The sequence below is a fragment of the Gracilinanus agilis genome, chromosome 3 (genome assembly GCF_016433145.1).
Source record: "Gracilinanus agilis isolate LMUSP501 chromosome 3, AgileGrace, whole genome shotgun sequence".
Classification (NCBI taxonomy): domain Eukaryota; kingdom Metazoa; phylum Chordata; class Mammalia; order Didelphimorphia; family Didelphidae; genus Gracilinanus; species Gracilinanus agilis.
Window position 1 is genome coordinate 505,978,688 of NC_058132.1, and position 26,258 is coordinate 506,004,945.

The 26,258-nt window shown below is 37.5% G+C and overlaps 1 protein-coding gene across 1 annotated transcript in view; it reads right to left on the reverse strand.

The window, feature by feature from the left end:
• Positions 1-3,972: 3,972 nt before the first annotated feature.
• The window catches only part of ATP11A (ATPase phospholipid transporting 11A), a 184,308-nt gene continuing 162,022 nt past the window's right edge, over positions 3,973-26,258 (reverse strand). The window contains exons 27-30 of the mRNA XM_044669325.1: positions 18,107-18,172; positions 16,800-16,903; positions 13,470-13,635; positions 3,973-4,569 (exon numbers count right to left, since the gene is read on the reverse strand). Coding sequence (XP_044525260.1) covers positions 4,312-4,569; positions 13,470-13,635; positions 16,800-16,903; positions 18,107-18,172 — 594 coding nt within the window. The 3' untranslated portion in view covers positions 3,973-4,311. The remainder of the gene's footprint in view (positions 4,570-13,469; positions 13,636-16,799; positions 16,904-18,106; positions 18,173-26,258) is intronic.

Here is a 26,258-nt window from a genome sequence, read left to right on the forward strand (position 1 = left end):
TGCAGAAATACATAAAAAATTCAGTGGTTAGGAAAAAGACAAAGCTTGAAATACTTTCTTCAGCTTTCACAGAACATTTGGTTGATGTCTATTTAAAACGGTTCTAACAGCATGTATGAAACATTTTTGTTAAAGCTGCAAAAATTTAATCAAGGCAAGCTAGGAAGTTTTATACAAAATCTGTCATTCTCTTCCCCTCTCCAACATGCTCTTTCCCCCTAAATCTACAGCAGATAAATTGTACAACCAATTTGCGTACATCAGCTGTAATGCCAATGTCCAACATGAGATACAACTCTCACACTTCACTCTTATTTGGTCTGTCTTGTTCACTCTCCTGATTCAAATATGGAGGGAAGTTTTGTGTTGTTTCTTGAAATCAGAACTGATAACAGAGAGAAATTCCTCACTCTAGATGATTTCTAGAATGGGGCCGTCTCCCTCCTAAACAATGGGGTAGCCCAGCTTCCCCCAGAGGGCACTTAAATAGAACAGGGAGCACCTTCTCCCTTTGGAAGCCACAGCTCCCTTTCTTGGCCCTCTGAGAGTTCACTTAGCTGAGATTCAGGTATTTTAGGTGGAGTTTCCCTGAGGGAGAAAGATCTCTGTCCAGGGAATCCTTTATACTTATCAGTAAAGAAATTTTGTTGTTTTGTTGCCTATTGGATAAAGGCAACCTATCAGTAGAAAGGAAGTGGGGTTCTGCTTTCTCTGAGGTGGGCAGAGACTTCTGTCAGAAGGAAGGAAATGAAGTCTGGAAATACTTCAGGAAAAAGCAAGGAAAATGAGGGCTTAAGAAAGGAGTGTGGTTGTATATGTGGAGGTGTGTGTATATGTGTGTGCATGTGCATGTGTGTGCATGCATGGTCATGAGTTACCATGGAGTTGGAAATAATAAGGGATGAAAATATAGATAAGATCACTCGTATTGGTAGATTAAGAAGAAAAACTCCCAAGGGATAAGAGTGGGAGCAGTAAGGGTTGCATTCAAACATGGTAAATCATAACTCTATCACTTAATAATATCTGATGCACAGAAGGATTGTGGCCTATTAGACAGAATCTTGGGCTTTGAGCCAGAAAGACCAGAGTTCAAATCGTGGTTTTGACAAGAAACTAGTTCTATGCCCCTGGAAAAGACACTTAACCTCTATGTGACTCAAGTAACTCTAGGATTTAATTTATGAGTCATAGACTAGTTGTGGTTTGCTTTGGTGACTGGACTCCTCGCTCCAGGAGTTCCATACATTGGAGAAACTATGGATTCCTCATTATCTCTGCGCAAAAAGTTGATGCAGTGAATTGGATTTTTAATATATAAATCCAAGGGCCTGAAGCAGATTCATATGATCTGTGACATTATAAGGCAAATATGATAAGAACTAATATAAAAATCTGTAATTAAAGCAGATGTAAAAATGTCATTTCAATGGGGTCCTTCTTTTCCCCACTTAATTGTCCCTGGTCAAACGTCTGTGCCTCTTCCCACCCACGTAGACTATTTAAAATACCTAGGCACATCCATTTAACAATTCTCTGGGTTATTTTCTAAAATATATTTTAGACTCTATAATGTCTTAGTGGTTTTCAATGAAAGAGTAAAATTGTCAGAGCGATGTAGTAAACTTTTGGTTAGTAGACAGAGCAGGAATCTAGTGCATTCAATCACTAACCAAAAAGTGTCTTATTTAAGGCTAATGGATGGAGATGAGAAAAAAAACCTAAGATAGGATGAAGTTACAATGAAAAACTTAGCAAACTACCATTTTGAGATGTGCCTTACATTAGTTACTACCATCAGAAACAGCAATAGTTTAGGAGAGAGAGAAAGCAAGAAATCAAATCTGAAATTTTCACATTCATCAGATTTTTAAACATTCGGTCACAACTATCAGCAAAATTTAAATGTAAAGTGGCCAAAACCCATAAAATTAAAAAACTTTTCAAAACATACTTAAAAAATTAGAAATGGTGTGTTAACAAATGAATGCATAAAAGAGATATAAACAGCTATGAAAAATATTTCAGTGCAAAGGCAATTTTAAGATTTCTAAAAAAATACATTACAAATAATTTGTTAACTAAATGCACAGGAAATTTGTCACCGCTACAGGTATTACATTTATACCCATATTAGGTTTTAAAAAAATCTTTAAAAAATACATACACCAGTGTTTATGAATGGTATGATTCTGAGTGTGACGTTCAAGGAAGCAATGACCCAAGTTTATAATACTGCTATAGTCCATGAAAGAATGGTATTACTTTGAAACCGAAAGGGTTCTTGTTGAAATGCTAACATTAAATCTTCAAGCTACAAATACTATCTACTATGTTTATTATTCTCTAGGGCAGTAAAATGAATTCTTGTTGACAGTCAAACTTTATTCAGCCTAATCTTTGGTATAAGTGCTCATAATTCATTAAAACATTCCAACGACTTTAGAATATTTCACTGGTTCTTGTCATTGATGCTCCATTTAGGAAAAAAATTCTCTATAATTCAAATAAATATTTTATAGGTGAAACCTTACGCTCTCAAATCACTAAACTTGAACGTCTATAAGCCTAACATCAAACGTCTAAGAATTAGTTCTTAGTGTTAATTTGCACATACACAATTTTCTGATCATCACACTAGGAGTTCTTGGAGTGGGTAAAGTTGTTTGTTTGTGGTGCCCTGAAGAGTAAGTCTTCAACTGTTTATGTTTGACTCTCAAATGGAAAAATGCTAATTTAATGGTCATTCAAATCTGTTATGGAGTGTTCATATAAACAAACACTGGCTATGTAAAAATAATGGGGGCTTTAAAAGCAATCCTTCAGTCATTTATACCTTCCAAATAGAACACTGGACAAAATCTCAAGACAAAGGACACACCTAGCTGTAAAACTTGTGCAAGGTTTGGTAAACACTAGAGAGCCTTGGAAGAGGTACGAGCTGGCTGTATTGCTTTTAAAAAATTGAAAGGCTATCCTGTAACCATATCCTTTCAATCTGAAATAAGCTTTAAGTCCATTTTGAAAGACAGTTGCCACCTGGTGGTTATGTCTCAGAAAACTAGATTCCCGACTTCCCTTTCCATTTCAACACAGAATATTATATCGTCACAATCGATCATTTGTGTCAAAGCCCCCCTAGCAAATGTCCTAAATTAATACCCTTTTTAAAACCCCTGGAATAAAAATATTCCATCAACAGGGAACCAAGAAACTCCATCCTTTGAAGTCTGATAAAGTAGTATCTCAGAACTTTCAAAGGAAAAGCTAAGATATATCAGTATTTCCTAATCTGTATCCAGTGCATTTGCTTACATAGTCATATACATAAATACTTTTCTCCATGGAGGCAGCGAGGTGATGGGAAGGGAGTAAAAATCAACTGAGTTTTACTCTAACTTTTCTAGGACATACTGTGATAAATTAACAAATTCAGCACAAGTGACTTTGAGCTTGACATGCAAAATGCCAATACTACCCGCGACAACCAGCTTCCCTCTGCAGGGGTGAACAGAAAAGTGGTGTCTCTCTTTTTTCTACTAAGAAAACCGATATCCACGACCACACAGATGCCTAATTTGGCCACTTACGAAAATACAAGTCTTAAGAGAGTGTTTCCTGACAAGAGATGATCACAGAGGCAACATCAGTTTGTTCTACAGACAAAGTATAGGAGAAAAACTGGGTGGGGGAGCCAGGGAAGGAGAAGGATGAAGAGAAATATCAGGAACAGCTGTGAAATGCATGAAGTGACCATCACTGGAGATATCTGAGGTCATAGCTTCTGGCTCAAAACTGAACTGTTGATATCAAAATGTAGGTCATTCACTGAAACTATCCACTTCAAGGAATATCAAGGGACTGAAGACAATAGAAGCAAGCAATGTATGCAAAAAAACAAACAAACAAACAAAAAAACACCAAAAAACTTTCAACACAAAACAAGGGATCTTCTAAGTGCTAGCAGTCTCACAGTACCAGACTGTGTAAGATGTTCATTGCTTTAGCAGTTCAAAAAAATTTTTTTTGTTGTTTTTTTTTGAAGAGGCCACCAGGCCTGGAAGGACTTAAGACTTCTCAAGCTCTCAGTTCTGTCTGTCTATTCATGACTCCAGACAGTGAGAGCCAAGTACTTTTTAGTTTTAAGTTTTATTATGTATTTGTTCCCTCTTCTGGAAACAGAATACACACACACACACACACACACTCTCTCACACACCCCTACACACATATGCGTAGGTACATGCACACACACACATATACACACACATTCAAAAATGCTGTTCTTTAAAGGCTTGAATTGGTGATCTGTCATACGGGCGTTTCCAAACCTGACCCATGGTAGCAGTTTCTTGCACTGGACTTGCAACAGTTATTGGAAAAATTAAACCCAAGCGGGAGAACTGAATAATCATGACTGTTCCAGTACGTCAGCATCACTTTTTGAGAATGAGAATGAGACTTTGTGGCCGGGGAACTGGTGAGCTCGTTGCTTCGATAGCTTGGACTTTGTAGAGAGGCGAGAGGGGTGAATTCTGAAACATGGTCCTGACACTGCCTTGGAGAATTCTGTTAAGAGATAAGAGAATACATTAAGTGCCTGACCTAGAAGGCGAGGATCCTTAAATGATTCTGTGTTATTTCAAAATGGAGCTGGACATCATGCTTTCTCTACGAGTGGTTCTATTTTAGAAATGAACACCCAAGTCACGGGTTTTCCATTAGGTCTGCTAGTTTCCCTTTGATTTAGAATTCAGTAAGTTGACCTGGTGCCCATTAATAGCTGATTATATTAATAGCCTATAAAGTAGCTTCTCTCTGTTCCCCCTCTCCCTCTTAGTTATACTAATGAAGCCACCATGTTGCTAACCCAAGGAATGGCAAGGAGCAGGGGAATTGGGTGATTAGAAGGGCTAGAGTTGCTCAATCAACCCTCATAGATCTCTAAGGGACATTGGAGAAGCCCGAAAGTGTGAGTGAAGTGTGGTTATTTACCAAAGTGCTGACCCACAAAGACAGAAGACAATGACTCACCCAGTGTTAGTGCATCGTTTCCCACACACACAGATTCAAGGATAAACAGCCACATTGACTAAGCACATCCAGACCATCTTCAGAGCTTACTCTTATTATTTTTGTACATGGCACAGACCAATGTGGTTTGTGTGATCTCTCACTAATAGCCCAAGAAGGCTGATATGTCATAAACAACAACAAGTTTAACTAAGTAGGAAGAGAACAAACAAAAACTAAGCAGTATCAATCTTTTAATACAATGCATGTTTCAAGTTTGACAGAGTACTGATTTAAAAAAAAATTGGATGATAAATGTGCTTGTCAAACCCAAGGTCTTTATTAGAGATACTTCATGAACATATATATATATATAATTTGACACAATCTCCACATACTTTTAGGCACCAGAACATGTTCTATGCAATACAGCCAATGTTTAACATGACCTAATGTTCAACATTAGTCTGAGGACCGACTAATAACCAGCGTAAACCCAAATCCCAGAATGCATTAACTTGTGGTACCTTTCCCAACTGACCCTTTTACATTAAAATGCTTATACTTCACTGGTCCAGAAGGATTGGAATATTTTGGCTACACTGAATATTAGCGAGTCAGACCGGCTAATGTTGCCCATGAGACCACTGATAAACATTAGTCATAAGATACATACATAAATGTGTACATATGTACGCACACAAACACATGATTATGCTTTCTTTGTCAATCTCAGGCAAAAAACTTACCTGGGAATATCAAATATTTAAGTGTAAAAATTAGGTTCTCTTACAAATCATTTTGACTTTCAAAAAAAAAGCAAAACAAAAAGAAATGGCAAAGCACAGCAAAAACTTTGGAGGAAAAATGGACAGTTTCAGAGTTATCACCGCACACCAATAAAGTGACTCCAAACTGGCACCATCTGTGCAATACTGTTACCTATCAATGAGCTAATTAAGCTTCGGAGGCCGTAAGAGATCCTTCAAGGAGGGGCCCATCGTAGGTCGCCACTGCCTGTACAGTTGCTTTATGTTTCATAATCTTCTGCAAGGATGAGGAAAAACACTGAGACTGTTGCCACACACATGAGGGAAATCTGAATGGATCGTCTCAAGATCTGAGCGCCTCGATTCCCTGACCTCAAGACAGACTTAAGAGAGCTTCGGTCTAGAGCCTACCTTGGCAGCTCTAGTTTCTTGAGGCTCTATCTCTATGGCTCTCATCCCTTGAACCCTTTCATCTGCATAAATAGGCCCATTATTGATCCTGCTGCCAGACTAAATACAAACCTGATGAAAGCTGAAGACACTTGTTTTATACCATGAGACACCACCTCTGGCTATGTTCTCCGGTGCCTCTTGGATCACGTAAAAAGGAAACTATCTCTCTTTTGCTCATGGGGCTTTCATCATCATAGTCAAACACGTGGTAAGTATGCTGCCACTGGCTGTAAAATATTCAACGAAATTAAGTACCTCTGGGGGGGGAAGGAAAGCACAGGTTTAGAGAAAGGCAAATTGATTTTTATCTGTGAGTTGCCAATTTTCCAGGGCATGCAGGAAATACATTAAGGAACAGTGGGCTTCCCTTCTCATCCATGACAGGGCCACTGAACTCACCATAAGATAACTGCATCTAAGGTTAGGTATGTGAGAGGGGGAAAGGAGAGCCCACTTTCCGCAAATACGTGTGTGACACTCTGGAGATAAAGAACTTGAGAGAAGTCTCTGAGTGTGCCCAATGCATGTGCAGTAAGAAGCCAAATTCACTGGCACAATCTTGCTTGCAATATGGCGGGACAATCCACAGGACCTACTAGGAACCCAGCAATGTGGGCTACCACTAGAGCAAGGAAGCCCCTATGTGGTCCACATGGCCCTTGGGTACCATTTCCCTGGGTAGTGACAAAGTTCCTGCTTTTTTACAAAGAGCATCACTGAAGGTTTCTCAAGGGGCCTCAATGTTTTAGTTTTAGACAAAACTAAAATTACGGCCAATAACCAAAAAAGAGAAGAGTCCTAGCAAGAGAAATGAAATCCAAAAGATTTAATAATGTGATGTTCAAAGTGGTTTTGGATGGGTGGGGCTGGATTTTTTAAGATGTTCTACTCAACCTCGGTCAGTTCCCAGTCAAAAGTGAAAATGAGTCTGTCTAAGAGTGATGATCAACTGTACATGGTGTGGTGAAACTTGCATTGGTGAAATGTTTCCATATAAAATAAGGGAAAAGAAAAATGAAGCAAATGCAAATAGTGCACTTTGCAGGAATAATTCTTTATAAATAAAAAAAAAAGACAGGGTAGGGAATGGAAAGGGGATTGGTGCCTATGACAATTTTTTGTAGAGAAAGATGGGAAAAAAATGTAGTCCATATAAAGGTTAAATAAATGCTTGATTCCTCCAAAGTTTTGCAGAAGCTGTGTAGGTTAGATTCTGTCATAGAAAAATGTGTTTTGTATGTATCATGAATGTTTTGGTTTACTGATACTTATTTGAACATAGCTAAATAGTGATTGTAAATAACTGATTTATCACCACTAGAGATGAATACCCAATGGCTGAAGGTCTCATTGCCCTCAGCTGCTGTGGAAATCAAAGACAATGATCAGTGATGACCTTTTCCAGCTTCTGCAAATGTGTAAAACAGCCTCTTTAAATTGGATCTCTAAACTAGGCTAATTCTAAAATATTTACTTTTAGCAGAATTTAGGAAGTTTAAGTCAATTTCACTTTTTATTGCCTTACTAAGACATTCCTAATAATTCTACCCTACCTGCTTTCAAAGATAGAAATTAAACAAAGATGGAATTCTGTGATTTATTACAACATATTTTGATGACCCTGCACTAAAAAATCTTAGGTTGCATGAAATCAGCTTACTTTAGTTAAAAAAAAAGTAATGCTTTTTACCATATTAGTCAAATAAATAGTGCTTAAATTGTAGTTGATCAATTTTTAAAAACTAATTAGTTTGTTTGTCAATTGTTTTTGAGTAGTTTTTATTAGTTTTGTTCTGGACTTATGATTTCATCAATTTAAGGAACTCCTAGCAAGGACATTCCATTCACTTGTGTAGATCAGCAACTCTTCTAAAACTTAAAATCTATATTATAGAGTTCCTCTGGACAATGAGAAGCCATGTGCCTTGCTAGTGGTCATAGAGCCATTCTGGGTCAGAGACTCAGACTCAAACCCAGATCTTCCTGACTCCAAGGTAGTCACACTAACTATCAAATCACTCTGCCTCTCACTCAACTGTTAAGAGAAAAAAGGTCCCTAAAAAAAAAAAAGAACTAAAAAAACCAACACCAAAAAACAACTTTGTGCAATATCCTGTTTTTTTGGTAAAATGGCAATAATATCAGGCACTAACAAATATGCATTTCTTACATACCTAACAATCATCCCAGAAACACCTGACCTAGATGAGAACTTCCCTATGCCTTTCTGGGAGAGATCCTGCTGGATGACTGTTCTCATGTTAGAGAAAAGCAAACTTGAATGGTATTAGGTCTTTTATCACAGGACTTAGAGCTGAGCTAAGGGAACTTTAAGGAAGAGAATGCTATGTGGATCCTTTGGAGAAAAAGGTGAGGCAATGGCTCATTTATTTATTTACTCACTCCTTCCATCCATTCATTCCTTGCTTCCTCCACACATTTATTATGTGCCAGGTACTGTGGGGAATTCTATTAAAAGAGAGTAAGTAATGGTCAGGCTTGAAACTGGAGGAAGGATTGGGGAGAGGAGTTTTGGGGAACAGGCAGAAATGTTATCCTTTCTTTCTCTGTTCCTCAAGTCCTGCCATTTAAAAACTCAGCAGGTGGAGGAGGAAGACGATAGTATTGGGGGCATAAAAAATTAGTGTTTAAAATGTTATTAGACCAAAAGCTCTTCTTCCTACTGGATTTTTTCCTTCCTCCTCTCCTTGCCAACTCAGTTCTCAACCTCCCCACTATTTTAAAGTACCTGCCTTCAGCTGTCTCCAGAGATAAAGTGCTTAGTACCTCCCAAAGTCTACTTTTCTTATGAAAAGCAAATAAGTCTTGCTTCATTCTGTGTTATATGTACTTTAAAACCCCATTAGCACCTACAGGAAGAGTAAATTTACTTCTTCTGGCTAAGTGGAAAAAAAAAAGGGATGAGGGGGGAATTTAGCCAAGGAAGTTTCCCTGGGGGGAAAATAGCTCCTTACCCTTAGCCCCACCTTAAGCCCTGGTCCCTCTTCCTCATCTCAGATTTCCTGCCTCTACCTCTTTTCTCATCCCTTTCTTTTCTCATCATCAGTCTCTTCTATAACCCATATAGAACTATCACCAGTGACTTAGGGACCAGAGAGAATCATTTCTGATTTCATCCTTCATGACTAGGAGGGTACCGGGTCTCTTCCTGGACTTCCTAATAGGACTCTTTTGACTATTTCTTCATAGGTACTTTGTTACGTCTGGTTGTCAGTTCCTAGATACACTGTCAATTAATTATATTTTCCCAGCCAAATGTGGAAGTCTAAACCACCATTTTAACAGTTTTTTTGGAAACTCAGCAGTTTTTCAATCAACCAGATAAAATATGAAAATCTGAACATATCCAAACCAAAGGCTGTTTTAGCTTCACTAACAACTTTTTCAAAGTGTTTTTTTACTTTGGGGGCAGAACAAATGTATGTAAGTAAATGTAAGTAATGTATGTAAATAAATGTAAGCGTATGAACGAGCAACAAATAATTGGTTAGGAAGTAGTTCCCTCAAATGCTTGGATAAAAAAGATTTTTATAGCTGGCATTTGCCACAAAAAGTTTCTACATCCGGGGCTATAATGCTATGTCTAGCCTGTTATGACTATCTAAAACAATGCAGAACTTTTTTTTTTAAGAACATTTTTTCCTGATTAAAGTCATCAAATTTTATTTCAAAAGTTTAAGCAGCCTTTAACTTTTGATATAAAACTATGTTCTCTCCCTGTTCGTCCCAGTGATAGCACATGATATACTAGGGAGCTGTTTAATGATCTTTAATGAGCTTGTTTTATAATTGCAGCTGAAAGCTGGAAATATGTCAACACCAATATCATCCTGCTCAAGGGCATGTATTTTTGTGGTATGGTTGAGTTGCAAATTATACTTGGTATATGCGTCAGTACCAGAATTTGAAATGTGACATTGAGAATTTGATATGAATCAGATCTGTTTGACTTAGTACTTCATGAGATCAAGCTATTACATAATATTGGTTTCTCATGAACTAATTAAAGGTCCAGTGTAATGTAAAAGAACACTGGACTTGGAAGCAGGAGGAGCCCTGGGTCATCCCAGTTATATGGGGATTTTGGCAAATCACTTCATATCTCTGACCTTCAGTTTCTTCATCTGAAAAATGGGCATAACAATGTCTCTTTTACAGTTCTTATGGTGTTGTTCACTCTATAATAAGGGTTTGAGTCAAGTCTTCTGTTAATAAAGTTGGTGGTGGGTACTGAGTATTAGTCTACAGTTATTGATATAGGCCAGTGATTCCCAAAGTGGGCGCTACTGCCCCCTGGTGGGTGCTGCAGTGATCCAGGGAAGCAGTGATGGCCACACCTTTTTTTTTTTTTTATTACATTCTATTCTGAGTTCAATAATTAGTTTGATAATTTCTAGGGGACGCTAAGTAATATTTTTTCTGGAAAGGCAGCAGTAGGCCAAAAAAGTTTGGGAACCATTGATATAGGGAAATAGTTATCTTATTTACTACTTTTCTGGGATAAATTTTATGATTTTTTTTAATGTTTAAAAAGAAAATATATTGATAATCTGTGATTTTATAGTGTAAGAACTCCCTTCTTCAATGTAGATCATTAGCGAATAATTTAGGAGAGGTGTCTGAGGCTCAGTTGAGTAATGTGACCTGCCCAGGGTTACACCTAGCTAGTAAGCGTCAGAGGCAGGATCTGAAACCCGGTCTGTCCTTTTCCAAGTCCAGCACTCTCTATGGTGCCTGCAGTATAAACAATGAGTGTGTAATAAATGGTCCTTGATATTACAGTAAAACATCAAATGTCCTCCAAGCATGCAAAAAGGCAGAAAAAGAGTCACCTTGTGTTCCGTTAGAAACTCAGACTGCTGGAAGTCTGAGAAAGCATAAAGATGGTAGACTGCTCAACAGAAAGGCACTGATGTTTAGTCTGCCATTCCCAGAAGGTTCAGGAGGTACCCATGCACATCATTTATGTTTAAATAAGGTAGTAGTTATTTAGGCAAAGCAGGTTGGAAGATGAAAGGAAATGAGGAGAGGGGAGAGAGAAACACAAGGGGATAAGTCTGGTTACAACTTCCTACTGCATATAAATGCTGATCTCACTAAGCAAACAGTCATGGCATTGTGAAGTCCCAAAACATGACTTGTTCACTCTCTACCTGTGGCTCTCAGCAATGCCATCCCAGAATTATGCCTACTAGTGATTTTTCTTTTTTTTTATTTCTTCCTCCCTTTTAACCCTTCATTCTAACTGACCAACTGCCTCAGGAACCCACAATAGGGTCAGACATATGGATTTTTAAGCCCTATAGCAGTAGGAAGAATGGATAGAAACATTTTTTATTATTCAGAATTATTTTACATAATTTTAAGATCTACAAATCTTTTGCCAAACTAAGGAGGCACCATCTACACTATCTGGGAAGGGTGGGGGGGAGAATCATAACCTCAAATTATCATTTTCCTTGGCTCAGAGTAGATATCATGGAAGAATAAAGGAGATCCCAGTAGCATGACTATGTAGCTGCATTACTGACTGCTAAGAAAAATCCTTAAGGATTAAAGATCTCAACTACAACAACTATCTACCTGAGGACCACTATTCAAAAGATTAAAAACAAAAAATAAATCTGTAAAGGTCTTCAACCCAGAGGATAGGTCTCTGGAAGGATCTAATATTTACTTATTTTGTTTTTTTCAACTTATCCACCAGAAGGTAGCAGGGCAAATTCCCTTCACAGGGAGACCCATCAAATTTCCTGCCTGCACCTAAATAGGCTATAGTCTAGAGATCTGTTCTTACTTAAAAGACTGAGAGCAAAGCTCTCCACTACCTACCTCCTTTATCTGTTCCCTTCCTATTTTCTGGAAGAGCCACATGAGCTTTAGCTGGAGCCATAAATCTCTTGCTATTGATCATCCAAGCAAAAGAGGATTTGGATATCTGAAGATATTTCTTGTCCGGCCCTGTCTGTTTTCAAAGAAAGAACTCCTGCCATAGGACTAGCTTGTAATACTAAACTACTAGAGAAGACTTCTCTTTACCTTTAGTATTTGGAGGATGACTTTTGTGTAAACTGGGGCAGGATACATAAAGGAGGGAAAAGCCTACCTAGAAGCTAAAGGCATTTTCAAATAAAGTTCATTTAAAGTAATTCAAACATTTTACGAAAACTCACAAACAAGGATTTAATTCTATTTGCTAGGAATAATTGTACATAGGTTATATGCAAAAACATGTAGATTATGCTTTAACATTCATATAGGAATACTAATTTTCCACCTCAAGTGTGCAAATTCTAATTAGAATTAAAAAACTATATAATCCACAAAGTCTATTTCCTTTTGGATTTAAAAATGGGGTAAAATAAACTAGAGATCTTAAGAGCTTTCATTAATTTTCAAAGTAAACAGTTATAAAACTTTACTCTTTATTCTTCTCCTGCTATTTTTTGGGGAGGTCTTTCTTTCCCCTTTATTGTTTTAAGTATCTCCCCATTCATTACTCAAATTAACCTTATGTTATGGGCAGATCCTTAAGTTGCTAGAGTCGCCTCAAACTTATGTATGGCTTCTTGCTCTCCTTATTCTTTGGTTCCCCCTACCCCACCATGATTCTTTGGGGAAAAAAGGTCAGATGGGGGTAAAGAGGCTAGGGGATTTTTCAGTATTGAAGAGTAATTAGGTACTCTATCACACTCCTTAACAGTAAATCCCACTTCTCCATGAGCCTAAGGAAGGAGAGAAGCAACTGGTCTCCTCAGTATTATAAATGATTAGGAGATTGAGGCCATGATCATAACAAAGACAAAAGTAATAAATAGGTTGGGAATGAACACTTTTCAAAAGATAGGCAAGATCTCTTCTCTGGAGCCCAGATTTTATTTTATTTTTTGGCCACAGTCTGAGAGTGTGGAAAATAAGTACTCTAATCTAGGGGCTGTACTTCCTATATACCAGGGTACAAATTCTAGTTAAGTTCAATGAACTTTTATACCACCTCACTACTGCCCCCTGAAAAATAATGCTAACCATAAGATACTGTTTCTGAAATATATTTTTGCAGAACCTTGGCTAAATCAATTTGCCTTATATATTTAAACATTCTATTATATTAATTCCTGATGTTTTTGATTTGGGGCCTATTCTTTTCTAACTTCCCAAACTAGAAATCTTTATCTTACAATCAGTAGTTAAGTATAAGAAAAATGACTTTACCTGAGTTCTTTCTGTTGCTGTAGGCCACAAATGCCTGCACAGAACCTTTTTGAGAATATCTGGAAGAAGGCTCACAATTATTAACAGAATGATGGTCATCCATGCAGGACCACTAGATAGCATCTGCATGAACACAAAGTACATCCTCTGATAACTGAGAAAAGGCCTATAGGACCAAAGAGAAAAAAAAAATGGAATAGGTGAGAAAGTACATGTTTCTAGGGGGGAAAAAGTTTTCTACTGGGTTTTAAAGTTCTATGGAGGGAGGATTAAAGAGTACTTAAAGAAGTCTAGCCATGGGACTTTTACTTCTGACTGATATTTTCTTGCTCTTTGTCTCTCTCTTTCTCTTCTCTCTAAGACAGCTACTGCCCTGGTGTAGCCCCACCATGGCCTCAGGCTCACTGGTCTCCCACCTGCCTCAAGTCTCTCTCCTACTCCAATCCTTTCTCCATTTAACTTTCAAAGTGATCTTCTTAAGTGTAGGTCTGACCATTTCATCCCCTTGGCCCCACCTCAGTAAACACCAGAGGGTCTCTAGGAACAAATATAAAATGCTCTGTTTGGCTTTTTTTTTTTTTTAAACTCTTACCCAACACCTTAGAATCAATATACTGTGTTTTGGTGCCAAGGCAGAAGAGAGGTATGGGCTAGCCAGTACTGACTTGCCCACAGTCACACTGCTAGGAAGTATCTTAGAGGCCACATTTTTGAACCCAAGACCTCCTGTCTCTAGCTCCGGCTTTCAAATCCACTGAGCCTCCTAGCCGTCCACACCCCTGTTTGACTTTTAAACCCTTCAAAATCCTTGGCCCTTTTCTATGTCTCCAGTCTAATTCTTACACTTTACTCCCATGCATGGATGAGAGGCAGCAACATCAGCCTCTTCACTGTTATTCAGACACGATGTTCCATCTTTTGGGATGCTCTTCTTCCTGGCTTCCCTCTCCTGGTCTACTTCAATACCGGCACCCTCACTTTGAGACTGCTTCTAATTCTCCCTGTATATATCTTATATGTACATTGTTGTCTGCATGATACCTCCCCTGTTGGAATGAGAACTCCTTGTTTTTGTCTTTGTTTCCTCAGCCCTTGGCACCGTGCCTGGCATACAGTAAACACTTAAATCTTTCTAACTTTTTGCTACATCACATTGAGAATTCTAGTTTAGAAAATTTAACAGTTAGCAAAGAGCTAGAGCTTAACATTCAAAAGAATTTATAAATTTAAATTTTATTTTATTTATTTAAATTTAACTAAATTTAAAATTTAAACTTCTTTGGGAGGTGGAGGGGAAACCATGACTATCAATTACTGGGTAAAATAAATTTATAGTGAAAGCTGGAATTTATCAAGTGCTTTAAGGGTTTCAAATATTATCCTGACTTGTCCTCACAGCAACTATGGGAGGTAAGCATTATTATGACCTCCATTTTACAGATGAGGAAAGAGAAGTTATAGGACATGCCCAGGGTTATGCAGTAAGTGTCAAAGTCAGGATTGGAGTGAAAGTCTTTCTGACTCCAAGTCCAACCATCCAGATGCTTCACTAATCAATGAAAGGAAAGAATAATCTTTGGAAAGAAAACAGGAAATTATCCCTTTGGGCCACTTGAGAATAGAAGGAAAAAAAAAGAGAAAGTAATGGCAAAAATGTCTAATTTCATTTATACACATTTTCCCTCCCACAACTTCTGCCTCGTGGACGAGATGCAGTCTATATGACCAAATTGTTGAATCTTTATTTGAAAGCAGGGATGAATCAGTGAATTATCTTTTTTTCCTAGACAGACCTAGAACTAGAGGCAGAAGAGCCCTTCAGTACAGTTCAGTGTTGATCCTAGCAGCCTGAGCACTAAATACCACCTCTTTGTGGAGGCATAACCCCAAGAAAGGCTCCCTGCTCTCCATTTCTGAAGGGTCACTGATGCTTTCAAAGGACTCTTTGGTCCTTACCTGGATTGGTGGAACACTGTTAACTTCATCCTGTCCCTCCAGATCCCAGGACTCAAAAATTATGTCGCTTAAGTCTTTTTTGGCCACAAGAGGTCCCCAGTTGGATGGGTGACTGCTTGTTGATGAAATGTTTAAGCCTATGTCAACTCACCTCCCAGGTGTATATTTTTAGATTTATTTGTAGGTTGCCCAAACAAACAGTTTGATAGGAAAAGTGAAAAATAGTCAAAATAAAATGGGGATGGCATGCAAAATGACTCCAAGACCCTTGGAGATTATTATTGTGAGTCAAAGGGATTTGTTTTTTTTCCAGGACACAGTCTTCAGGGGGAGCTCCATGGTCATAAAGACATTGAACAGCACACAGATGAACTGTGATCATGATAGCATACAAAAAAGGGTCAGTTTGGGGTTCGAATCTGACTTCACTTCTTAATTCACTGTGATCTTGGGCAAGTCACTTAACCCAGATTGCCTAGCCCTTACCGCTCTTCTGCCTTAGAATAAATACTAAGTATTGACTCTAAGACAGAAGGTGAGGATTAAAAAAAAAAGAATCTTTGAGAGAGAAAATTCAGTAGAAGGACAAGTCAGTAGGTGATAAGGTAATGAGGAATTAGCCTGAAAAAAAAAAGGATAAAGCTTGGAAGATAGCTTCAGGAGGAAGTAGGAGTTTCAATTTATTTTATTTTTTATAGAGAAGACTTGAACATGATTGAAGGCAGAAGGATCAAAGCCAGTGAAGATGGGGTAATTATGGGAACAAAATTCTGGTGGGCAAGGAAAGAAATGGAATCAAGAATTCTAAAAAAATAAAGAGGAACTTTCTAGGAAAGTAACAGGAGAGTGAAAAATTGGAAATGTGACAAACTCTTCTTTTTCCACTTGTACCACAGGAGTAGGGAGAAAGAGCACAAATATGTGAGGACAGCATCCACTGTTTCAGCCACTTGCAGTAAGTTTTGGAATACTGGGGCCTTCTTGAATTAAAGTAAATGATGCATTGTTAGTTCTAAACTTTGTAGGTCAGGGCTTCTGTGCAAATTTCTTCAGAGATGTCCAGGGATTCTTGAGATAGATCTTATCTATCTCCAGATCCTAGTTCTCCAAGCTAGGGAAGATCTTTTTGAGAAGAGATTTATAGAAAAAAAAGTAGAGAGGAGGTAGCAGGAGGAGAGGAACAGGAGGTAGGAACATGCTGCTGGGCCTGTCATTGTACCTTAAATGAAAGTGATGATTTGGGGCCCTAGTCATCTCTTGCCAGTAAAAGGAAGCTATGTGATACATAAATATTTAAATTTATTTATTTAAAAACAAAACTAAAAAATATATGTGCTTTCATGGACCTCAAAAATTATTTGACTAGATTCTTACCAGATAATTCCTCCCCAGAGCAGAGAAAAGACAATGTAGAATATCAGGGATCCCCAAACAACAAAATGATTTATCCAAGTCCAGTAGCGTGTATCGAGAGCAAGCTAAAAGGAAAAAAAACAAAAAGGGTGACTGGTGTTGGTGCCATTAACCAGTGGCAAGCTGGAACAGCAGAAGAAAGAATCTGAGAGTAAAGGAAACCTTAAATTAGTGAAGCAAGTGCATCAGTGATTTGTTTAGCTAGAATGATAGTTTCTGGAAACAAAAGAAACCCTTCTCCTGGAGACACAGTAGTATGTCTGGAGTGAAAGGGAGCTCCTGGAGGCATTTCTTTCTCCTGGTCTGGAAGATCTCTACTTATGCAAGTTATTTCTCACCCTAGAAGGTCTCAAGGAAATTGCAAAGGGCTCATGTTAACACAGTAACACCAAGCAATTACAACTAATTGGCCCTGGGTCACTCCAAGCACTTGTTTTGACTTCTTTTTGTGAGAATAGCTATGGGTTCTTCCTTTGGTTTCAGTAACCCCAGAAACAATCATATGCTCAGTCAGCTTTCCAGAGCACTGGCAAACGCTCCTCAAAAGTTTTGTAAAAATCTCAATTTAGGTAAATAAAATATTTTTAAAGTGAATCAGAGTATTTATTTTCTTCCTTCCTTCCTTCCTTCCTTCCTTCCTTCCTTCCTTCCTTCCTTCCTTCCTTCCTTATCCCCCTCCCCTCTCTCTCTCTTTTCCTCTCTCTATCTCCCCTTTACTCTCTGTTTTAGAATCAATATTGTGTATGGTTCTAAGGCAGAAGAGGGGGGCAAGGACTAGGCAATGTGGGTTAAGTGACTTGCCTAGGGTCACACAGCTAGGAAGTGCCTGAGGCCAGATTATAACTCTCATCCCTAAGTCTGGCTCTCAATCCACTGAGTCACCTAGCTGCCCCAGTATTTTCTTTCTAAAAGAAACCTAATGTGAATTTTTCTGTGAAATGTGTCTTCATTTAATAATGTATTTTGTGCATAAGTCCAAGTTTTTATACAATAGATTTGATTAAAGATGGGTATAAAAAAAACCTTCTAAACTAGTTGAGCAGAAGGCAGCATGCACATTTAGTAGACTATGGCTAAGGAAGGCCATTGAGTTTAGGATTGGTTTATTGTGGACAGAGCTTAGGATGAAACCTGAGGCCAAGGGTTTGTGTGTACATCCATATATCCATACATGAGTATATATGTATGTTGTACACACGTATACATCCATATATGTATATTAGTGATCATTAGACTAGCAAATGAAATATCGATATCAAAGACCTTACCTTAAATGTAACTGTAAATAGCAACACGGTGAACACCAGAGTTCCAAAGGTCCAGTTTCCAAATACCTGTTTAGCAGGAAAATATGTCTCAAGTTACCTACTGATAACACAGCAGTGCTATTCTGCATACCAAAAAAAAAAACCAAATCTTTTGAATAGAACAAGCTTCAATGTCATCTTTGGGTGTAAACACTTCAACCTATGCTCACGTGAACAGCAACTCCAGGAATAATTTCTTAAAATTCTGGGGAAGACCTGGGATTTCACTAGGATGGGGAATTCCTGATATGGATCCTGTCTCCACCAATGCAGATGGGCAACTCATTTCTAACTTACAGTCCTGGAAAACTGGTGATCTTCTATCCACAATTTCATGCTGATTCTTTTTGTAATGAGATAAATGGAAATGACAATGATTATGTCCTGATGCACAGAAAGGGCTTTTTCTCTCTACCACTGCTCTAAGCCCAGTTTAACTTATTTGATTGTTTTTTCCCCAACCAACCCACCAATTTTACCTATCTTGAATTCTCTTTTCTTCCATGATTTTTGCCATATTCAGAAGCATCCCACAACACAAATGTTAATATCTTATCAATACTGAGAATAATATATCAGAAAAAAAGGATTTTGAAATAATGAAATGATATAATTTACTAGATTCCAAGCTAGGAATTTTTATTTTTTTTTTTGGCATTTTATGTAGCAGTAAAAACATATATGGTTACCTAAACTCATCTTGCTTTATAGTCATTTGGGGCCTTAAACACTGGGGCTCATGTTCCAATCTTCTAAAGCCTCCAATTTGTGAATATTAATCTAACCTCTGAATGTTTTCAGGGATGTGGACTCTCAAATTACTTTCCTTTAAGGACAATAGGCATTTCCAAGGTAAGTAACAATTAAAGGAGGAGGGAATAACAGCTTGGGAATACACTGAGTCAAAAGGATGAGAAAGGAAAACAGGTAAGTTGGAATGGAAGTTGAGTTGAGGAATGGAGGGGGAAGGAAAGCACTCAGTCTGAATGCAGACTCTAAGAATTTAGACTTCTCAACATTTAAATTGAGGAGACAGACTTCTGGGAGGCAAAAAGAAGTCTGGCCATGAGGAGAGAGCCAAAAATCGGGCAAGGACTACAGCTGCTCTGGGGCTTTCCTCTTTTAGAGGCTTCTGAATTAGATGAAATGGAAAGCTGAGACTGGTCAAAATGAGTGTGAATCGTAATCTGTGAAAATCATACACTTGTAAATTATACACAGATGATACCTACACATTGAGAAATAATTTCTGCTTAAGATTTTTTATAGTTAGCCAAATAACCTCTATAAAAGTGACTAAGTTTGACAGAGAGATTACTAAGAGAAATAAGAACCAAATGAGCCACAGAATCAGAACTAGAACTGTAATTTCCTTCTCTAATTTTGAATTTTATGAAGAATTATTTCTTAAGGTATTTTTTTTAGTATTCACTTCTTGAGGACCCATAATTGCCATAATCTCCATGGAAAAGTATTTTTGCTCTCTCTTACATTTCACCTTAACATTATGATTGTTCCCAGAACTGGGACTCTTTCTTTTGTGACTGGAACCATAGACTAATATTTGAATTGAAATCCATTTATTGGCATAAAAAATACTTCAAAAGATTTTACAAACCTTTGAAGTATCAGTTCATAAACCTAATTACATATTTCGGGAAGAAATGTAGTATATCAAAAATGTGCTATCTCTATTGTAAAAAGAAAGAAAAACACAGTATATGTAATATAATATTATGAAACAAAAATGCTTTTGATTATTATAGCGACTTTCCTTCTAATGAAACCAAAGTACTTTTGTTTTTTTTACAAATATATCCTTAAAATATCTCTGTGAAGAACGGACAATTATGGTAGTATTTCTAGATGAAGAATCATTCTTATAGTAGAAGACTGGGGGCCACTTTGCCCCTTTAGATCTATCATCATGTCTCTTTAGCTTGAAATCTTATGCTCAAGATCCATAGATGTGGGCCCAGGGAGTTCCTGTAGAGCCTCAGTTCAGTTGCTGAGCCTGCTTTTTTGCCTGTGCACTTTGAACACATTTTTCTCTATCTTTAGAATAACAGAGCCTATGTGGAGATGTACTAATTTTATTAGACAAGCAGGGAATCATAGAGAAGTTAATTCTCCTGTGTATGAAAGAGTTGCTACAGTCATACCTATATGTTTAAGCTTGTGTGGTGGGTATTCAAAGTAGTGTGCCTACATTGTGAGGGATGGGCATGTACTTTCTTTCCTAAAGTTCTGTTGAAGAAAGTACAAGGGTGGATGTCTAATTAGTTCCCTGAAGCCTTTTCTCTTCCCTTCTTCCACCCCCACCAATGTTTATAATACCTGAAGACCTGAAACAAACTCACTATGCTTGGCAGACTCCTATGGGGATCAGTCAACAGTTTAGTGGATGCCTACACTGTGCTAAAGGGAACAGCTAGGTTATGGAGTGGATAGAGTACCAGGGTGGGAGTTCAAATCCATCCTCAGATATTTACTAGCTTTGTAACACTAGGCAAGTCACTTAATGTTGGCAGTTTCCTCATCTGTCAAATGAGCTGGGGAAGGAAATGTCAAGCCACTCCAGGACCTCGGCCAAGAAAACCCCAAAGAGGGTCATGAAGAGTTGGACATGATTGAAACAACTGAATAATCACTGTGTGCTAGGTAATATGCCAAGAATTAAATAAAATCTGGCTCCTACCCCGCACAGGGCTTACAGTCTTTGTTGGGAAGCCAAAATGGCATATGTTAAAGTTGTTAGAGCTATGCAATCAAAAGGAAAGATAACCATGTGGCCAGTAAAGAGTTCATGAAAAGGAAAAGAACTGAGTTTGGACTTTAAGGATGTATAGGAGGGGCAGCAAGGAAGCAGTAGATAGAGAACCAGGTCTAGAACCGGGAGGACGGACCCAAGTTCAAATCTGGCCTCAGACACTTCCTAGCTGTGCAACCAATGATTGCCTGGCCCATACTGCTCTATCTTAGAACTGATACTGGTAGAGGGGTTAAAAAAGCAAAACAAAAAAAAGGACGTATGGGATTTAGAAACAAAGAAGAGGATATTACAAGAAAGTTGAACAATGTAAAAGGCAGCAAAAAGTAGAACATTTCAGAGGGATCAGTGAATAGACTTGTTTGGCTGGAGTGAAAGGCTCATTTATTGAAGAAGAGTACGAGATGAGATTGGAAGGGTAGTTTTTGATCATACGCTATTAGACTCTGAATGTCAAGCTAATCACTAACAATGACTATGGCTTGATGTTGTCATGAAGTTTTTTAACAAGAGGAGTAGATTATCAAGGTAGCGTTTTGGATGATATATTAGAAGTAGAAGGTAGAAGAGGCAGAAGCCTAACTGAAAAGTTATTGCAATTGTCCAGGTATGTGGCAATAAGAATATGCATTAGAAATATGGTAGTGGGAGTGATTTAGAGATTCATGATACTGTGAAGGAGGAATCGATGGGACTTGGTGAACAACTGGTTATGAGGAAAAAGGAGTGGGAAGAATTGAGCAAGGGCAGTTCTGAAGTTTTGAGAATAAGTGACTAGAAGGAAAACCAGGGCCAGAGAAGTAACTTGTCAAAGATCGCATGTAAAGAAACAGAGCTAGGATTCAAACCCAGGTTCTTTGGCTCCAAACCCAGGATATATATGCAACCTGACAGTTATTACAGTATCATGCTTAATTTTCATTCTTGTCGAATTCCTTGGTGTTTTTCTTTTGAACTCTAGACTATCATTTCCAACATGTGTCATTGCCCAGAGTCTTGTGGAAGCAATAAATTATAGCCACATGATGATCTCCACATGCCTTTCCAGGTCATTAATTTCTAAAACACTAAATATTTCTAAAACATTAATTTCTGAAAAAATTTCTAAAACTATTAATATGTGCACGTTTTTACCTGTACACATCTATATGTGTATGAACATATATAGAACTTTTCTCCAACTCAAAGGTGATCTTTGGTGTGAGACAAATGTGGCTCTTTTAATTTTGGTTTCATGGAGATGATATGACCAGACCCTCTCAATAACATAAGAGTAGTATTAGTCACACTGGACTAGACCTGGATTTGAATTCTATCTTTTTCATTTATTAGCTATGTAACTTTGGGTTTACTTCCCTGGGTCTTCAGTTTCTTATCAGTGAGGTAAAGGGGTTGGACTAGATTATGTCTAAGGTCCTTTCCAGCCCTGGCATTCTATTATTCTACAATGCATAGTAGAACCTTGATACATATCTGTTGAAGGCATGAAAAGAGGAGTGACATCTTCCCAAAATGATTTTCTTCTTTGTTAAAAAGTAGAATTTGTTCTTCTTTTGTTAAAAGTAGAATTAGGCTTAATGAGAATATTTTCCAGCCTAGGTTTTTAATTCTCCATTCTCTTTATATGAAAGAGGTACATAATGCTAAAATGTGTCTAGGACTGAGAATTATTCCTAATGTTTCCCAAAGCAACTATTTAACTATAAGACAATAACATTGGTATTTATTATAACAAAATTGTTTTCTTTAAAGGCAAGTTAGAAAAGTAAACTCTTAAATGAGACTAAAACAGGGATTTTATTTTAATCATTATTGTTATTTATTAACTATTCATTAATTTCTTTACATGGGGATAGAAAAGAGCTACTCTTGACTCACAGGCTTTTCTATTAGGTCTGTCTATTAATAGGGATGGGAAGTAAAAAGCTCATTGAAAAGAATAGAGTTCTAATTAAGGCCTCAGTAATAATTAAAACAGAGCTGGAGAGATATATATTTTGACCTTCCCTTTGACTGCTATTAAGACTAGGGATCAGGAGCTTTTCAGAGGTGGCATGAGATACCAGCATTTTTTAGACTCTTGACAATAGGAGTTTGTCTAGGTTTAACAAGAGATTAGTGGTAGATTGCTAACCGTAGGGCAACAAGCTTCCTTCCCCATTTCAAAAATCCATGTCCACAGGACAACAAGCTTCATCTTAAAACTCTCAGATGAAGTGCCAGGAAGAAAGGAAGGGTGGCAGAGTGGGCTTGTGATGAACCCTAACCATTTAACAGAACTTCTATGTTTTCTTCCCGAGGGAAGAATCAGAACTTTAGTAGTTGTCATCTACCAACTTAGCTTAGTGCTAGAACCATGAATGGGACACACTGGCATTATTTTCAAACTAAGAGCCAAAGACCTCAAGGGAGTAAAAGAGCTGTCACTACAAAGGGTCCTAAAATCCGCATACTTACCAAGCAATGTTAGTTTTGAGTTTTTATATTATTTCCTTTAGGATGGGGCAGGGGAAGGCAGATAAATGATTGAGAGTAAATGTCTTCCTCTGGCACTTTTTTCTTTCAAATTGGTTTTCCATTGAAAAGGGGAAAAAACATCTTCTACATGGAATCAACTTTTTGCAATGAATCTTATGCCTCTCATATATTTTAGATCCCAGAGACTACTCATTGGATATAACTTCTATTTCTTTTTATACATTTCAACTTGGCACCATCTATATATTTAATTAACTTCACCACCTCATCTACATTATTAATGGAGATAGTAAATAAACTGAGGTCTACCATCAATCATCACTGCTTCCCTGGAGAACTCTCCAACTTAACTTACTCATATTCTTTATTACCTGATTTTGTTAGGGAAACATTTTAGTAAGTTTCAATTCTTATACAAGTTTTCAAGCCCAAAACAACTTAAATTTCATTTGTAAATGAAATTCCATGAGACAACGATTCATCTGTTTTCTCAGGATTGGCTCTGTTAGGAGTATTTCTCATATTCCCTTCATTTATTCCATTAGTGATTTTACTAAGAAAGTGATTGAGTTTGACTGGCAGAAGTTGTTCTGTGCCCATGCTGCTTATTGCCCACAATTCCATTATGTTCTTGATGTTTACAGATGTCTACTATTAACACATTCCAAACTGGCAAGTATTCTGTGAGGAGTACGGTAGTGTTCAACTAATATAATAAAAATGATTGTAGCTCCTGTAGTAAGCTGTGTAATATCTTACATCAGTAAAGGAAATGCTGTTAGAAATGTTTAGGGCCAAGGATAAAAACATTGTCCTCCCCTTCAAGTATCAGATCATGATTGTTTTTGGTTGGCTGTTTTTTCTTTTTTCTTTTTGTAATTTACCATTCCTTAAAACCACTAGATCAACATTCTCTGGGATAAATGTCTTTCAAAAACTATTCCCCAACCAATTGACAATATAAAGAATAGGAACTTCAAAGACTGATGAAAAGCAACCATATCCTGATTCTTATGGAATTCCGCCAGAGGGTTCATTAGTCTTCAGGATCAATCTTTTTCTTCTAACAAAGGAGCATTACGTATGCTTTAGGCTATTCCAGATATCTTTGATGAAACCATTCACTTAAACTTTTATCACTATTCTATTAACATATTGCAAGTTGGTCTCAAGTGATCCAAACTACATAGAAATTGGTTATCCTGAAAAAGAACCACCCAATCAATTTGTCTTCCATTTTGAAGTCTTTAGCTTTTCTGGATTCTATAATAGCATACAGGGTTAAAAAACGTTATATCTTCAACATACAACTAAGAAAAAGTATTTCATATGCAGCAACATATTATTGACTATGTGGCTCGGGGATTGGCCATCAGCCTTTGAAATAGGAGATTCATATCCAACTTCTAAAAAAATAAAAATCCTCTTCTAAAATAGAGCTAGGTAGCTCAGGGGAAAAACAACCAGGCCTGTAGTTGAGAGGACCTGGGTTCAAATCTAACCCCAGATACGTCCTAGTCATGTGACCCTGGGAAAGTCACTTAACCCCAACTGCCTAGCCTTCAATGATCTGTCTTGGAACTGATAATTCTAAGATAGAAGAGTTAAAAAAATAAAAAATAAAAGCAGTGAAAATCTTATTTGCATTTTGCAAATCACTTTCCATTCATATGGAACTTTATCCTTCAACATCAGTGGTGATTCTCTTGATATTTTGGGTTTTCAGGTATGAGTAATATCTCATCTCTGAGTTGCATGCAAGTGACTTACTTATAGCTTGATCCATAAGCAAGTTCTGAAGCCATTACATAAGCACTAAAAACAGCCCCATTCAATACTACATGATTAGTCAGAATCTACTAAGGCCAGGTGGCTTTTGGGGATCATGGCAACTGTTAAACCAAAGACATGGAACTCCGAGACAAATGAGAAATTATTGGAAATAGAGAGATCAGAAGAGTGAGCAGAAAAAGGAACTGAATAATTCAACAGATCAACTCGGTGCAACTGATTTGAACCACATAGAAAGACAACAGAACTTCTGTACATCTGGATGAAAACAAGATTAAAACAAGATCTAGGAGACCAGTCACAGGCATTTAAGCATCTGTATTGGGCCTGTTAGGTGGCTCAGTAGAGAGAGAGAGCTAGACTTGGGAGTTGGGAGGATCTGGGCTGAGTGAACCTGGGCAAGTCACTTAACTCCAATTGCCTAGTGTAAAAATAATTTTGTGCAAGCTACAAAAATAAAGGACAAAAACTACGGAAATAAAGGTTCAAAATTGTTTCTGATACTTTTGATAGATGTAATCAAAAATATCTTCAGTGATAAAGTGAAGTGAAGCTCATAGATGAACTTCCCTTCAGGACCAGGCACAAGGAATGCTAAAGAGACTCTTGTTATAGAAAAATAAAATTATTTATTTAAAATATATAAGGATAAAGAAGGATTTCTAATTCTAAGGGATTCTAACTCCACCCAAATAAAACTCCCTGGTTCTGCAAGGAACCGCTTCTCCTGTGTTTCATAGGCTACACTAATCTTCCCTGATCTGACTAACCCAAATTTATACTATTCTAAATAAAACTACCACTAATATAACTTCACCTTTAAGTTATAAAAATAACAAAGGCTATCTTGTTGAGTCTCGACAAGAATCAAGTTAGGACTCTGAGCCTTAACATACTCAGAGTCCAAACCAAAGACCAAGGTTTCTTTGGTCTTCTCAGAGTTTAATCAATCTATAAACAGTAACAGTTGGAAAAGAAAACACTATGTTCCTTCAGGTCTTTCACTCAGAGAGAGAGGCAAAGATGTTACCTTCTCCAGCCCTGAGAGAGAAAAGTCCCTGAGAGCGACTCTGC